The following is a 2,657-nucleotide window of genomic DNA, read 5'->3' on the forward strand; positions in this document are numbered from 1 at the left end:
TGAGGCAGCATAACATCCTGTTTTTCTTAACATGGTATGCATGCGGAAAGCACCCAGGAAAGAGCCAGACCTAGAGAATGTCAGTGCTGGAAGGAAGGCTATACTGATACATTACTGTGTATAGGAATCTGTCCTTTGCCATATTAGTGTGTAGACCTCATTTCCATGTTGTTCTCTATTGCACTGACAGGTGTTACCACCACCTTTCCACCATGGATTGCTACAACAGGTAAATCTCAGGAGCTTTTCTAATATTTACTATCATACATGACCTAAGGAGAGAGAGAGTTAGTTCTGTTATGTAACTGCATATGATGGAGTATACAGAAGAATCCTTATCAATTGTGACTTAAGGACAGGACGTAAACTCTAATACTGCAAGGACTCAGGATTCAGTACACAACTGGGGTAATTACATACCCTCGGACGATATCCTTTGTGTCGGTTTTTTTAGAAAAAGAATTATTGAGTCCATATGGGTCAAGAGTGTTGAAATGAGTGCAATTTAAACAGTCCTGTGCTAAATCAGAGGCCCTGGGAAAAGTCAGTGGCCTGAGAATATTCATGCCACATTGATGTGTGCTAATTCAGAGCCCCTGGGAAAAGCCAGTGGCCTGAGAATATTCATGCCACATTGATGGTTACATTGATATACTATCAAAACAGGAGTTTGTATCAGGCAGGTCTGCTTTGCTGGCTGATGTATGCAGAGCATAGCCATTTTTTGCTTTCCCTTAATGGATTCAGTGTTGAGCACCAAGGTACGTTCCTCTAAAATAAAACTGAATGTTGCTCTCTTCTCTTTTATCAGGTCGTCATACTACAGGCACTTCTGACCCATGGGCACCTACCACAGGTAATTCTCAGTAGTTTTGCTTACATTAGTTATATTTATAATCTATAGTCTTCACTGATTGCTCACAAAAAGACTTTACTACAACTGCCAAGCCTTAATGTGTCAGGTTTGGGATATGGTTGTAGAAACAATGAGAATTTATAATTCTGGGGCCCGCGGTGTCTCACCAGGAAGGTATACCCCGTTGGATATCCTAGGGCACTTCAGATGTGTTTAAGAGAAAGTGATAATACCAGGGGTAAGAAGATGCCAACATGTAAGTGACTGTGAGGGCTTGTGATAAGATTAAATATTGCTTTCTGTGCTTTTGAAGGAATAACCATCCGACTGGTGAATGGAAGGAACAGTTGCGAGGGCCGTGTAGAAATCAGTTACAATGGAGCCTGGGGGACGGTTTGTGATGATTCCTGGGATTTCAGCGATGCTGAGGTTGTGTGCAGGCAGCTTGGATGTGGCTCCGCCATTTCATCCCCGCAAAGTGCCTACTTTGGTCAAGGCTCTGGGTATATTCACCTGGATGATGTGCAGTGCAGAGGAAATGAGTGCTATCTCTGGCAATGCCCTCACCAGGGCTGGGGAAGCCATAACTGTGGACATAGTGAAGATGCTGGTGTCATCTGTTCAGGTAACCTCTGTTTTTTATTTTAGAATATTCCTATATTCCTATTTTTATTTTAGAATCTTTTCCTATGTTCTCCTTTATGAGTTAGCATTCTAGCTCCTGAGAGCACTTTTCATTCACTCCCAGTTAAGATTTATGCCAAAAATAGGCTTTGCCATGTTTGTGTAGCAGTATCGTTTTGTGTGCTGCTCTTGCTGAAGGAGAAGAGTTGTTGAGAGTAGGTGGAGATTTTCACTTTCCATGTGTTGTATCACAACAGGGAAGTGAGTGTGTAACTGATGGTGGAAACCTTGTCATTGAGATACACTTCCTCTCTGCCAATCAAGATCCGAACTTCTGCCTTCCCTGTCTTCACTTCAAGTTAAATTAGGGTGTCAGCACAGCTGACATTGATCTTAATTGTCTCACTTTTTTTTTTGTACACTACACCAGATTGATTTTCTGATTCCTTTTTCACCTTAATGACACTATCTCCATAATACAGTTGTTTCTCACTTGCATTTTGTTCTGTCTTCCTTTAATAGGTGCTTATGCAACCAGCACAACCACGAGGCCAACATGGGCTACGTCAAGAGGTAATTCCAATTGTTTTCTCCCCTTTTTGCAATCTAATTAGCTGTATCCTCCTGTGTTTCCACAGTAGTGTGGACCAACAAGCCATTCCAAGCACTGCAAATGTTAATGATACCTGAGTGCTAGGCCTGGGAAGTAGAAGGGGGCAAGTCAATGCTTTTGGAAACAGCAGAAGGGTATGTCCAGCTCCAATCATAGCAGTCTTTCAGTCTCAGAGCTGGATTATGTTATTGTAGAATTATGAAGAAATATATATGGTCTGTTGAGGAAGCTAGCTTTGCTCTGAGGCTGTGAGTCTACATCCAGAATCTGCTTTAGGCTGTTTTAATGGTTTCCAACTGTAGATAAACTTAGTTTTTCTTTAGTATCATAGTACTCCAGGGTCAGAAGGGACCTAAACAGTTCATCAGGTCTGGCCCTCTGTCCCGGGCACGAATATATATCTTGTCAGTGAAATTTTCTTGATTTCCGCATTGCTGATTCTTGCTTTAAGCGGTGATGAAGGCATGCATGCAAGCATAAATTGAGCATGTATTTCTGCACCAGATATTTCTCATGTTTTAGTTATGCATTCTAGCAGATATTTGGTAGTTTGTATTTCAGCAG

The 2,657-nt window shown here is 41.7% G+C and overlaps 1 protein-coding gene across 1 annotated transcript in view; it reads left to right on the forward strand.

Annotated features, from left to right (window-relative positions):
* Window positions 1-2,657, forward strand: part of LOC102388691 — a 175,686-nt gene that overhangs the window by 64,341 nt on the left and 108,688 nt on the right. The window contains 1 exon segment of the mRNA XM_025205924.1: window positions 1,170-1,481. Coding sequence (XP_025061709.1) covers window positions 1,170-1,481 — 312 coding nt within the window.

This window comes from Alligator sinensis, unplaced genomic scaffold, assembly GCF_000455745.1.
Source record: "Alligator sinensis unplaced genomic scaffold, ASM45574v1 scaffold28_1, whole genome shotgun sequence".
Lineage (NCBI taxonomy): Eukaryota > Metazoa > Chordata > Crocodylia > Alligatoridae > Alligator > Alligator sinensis.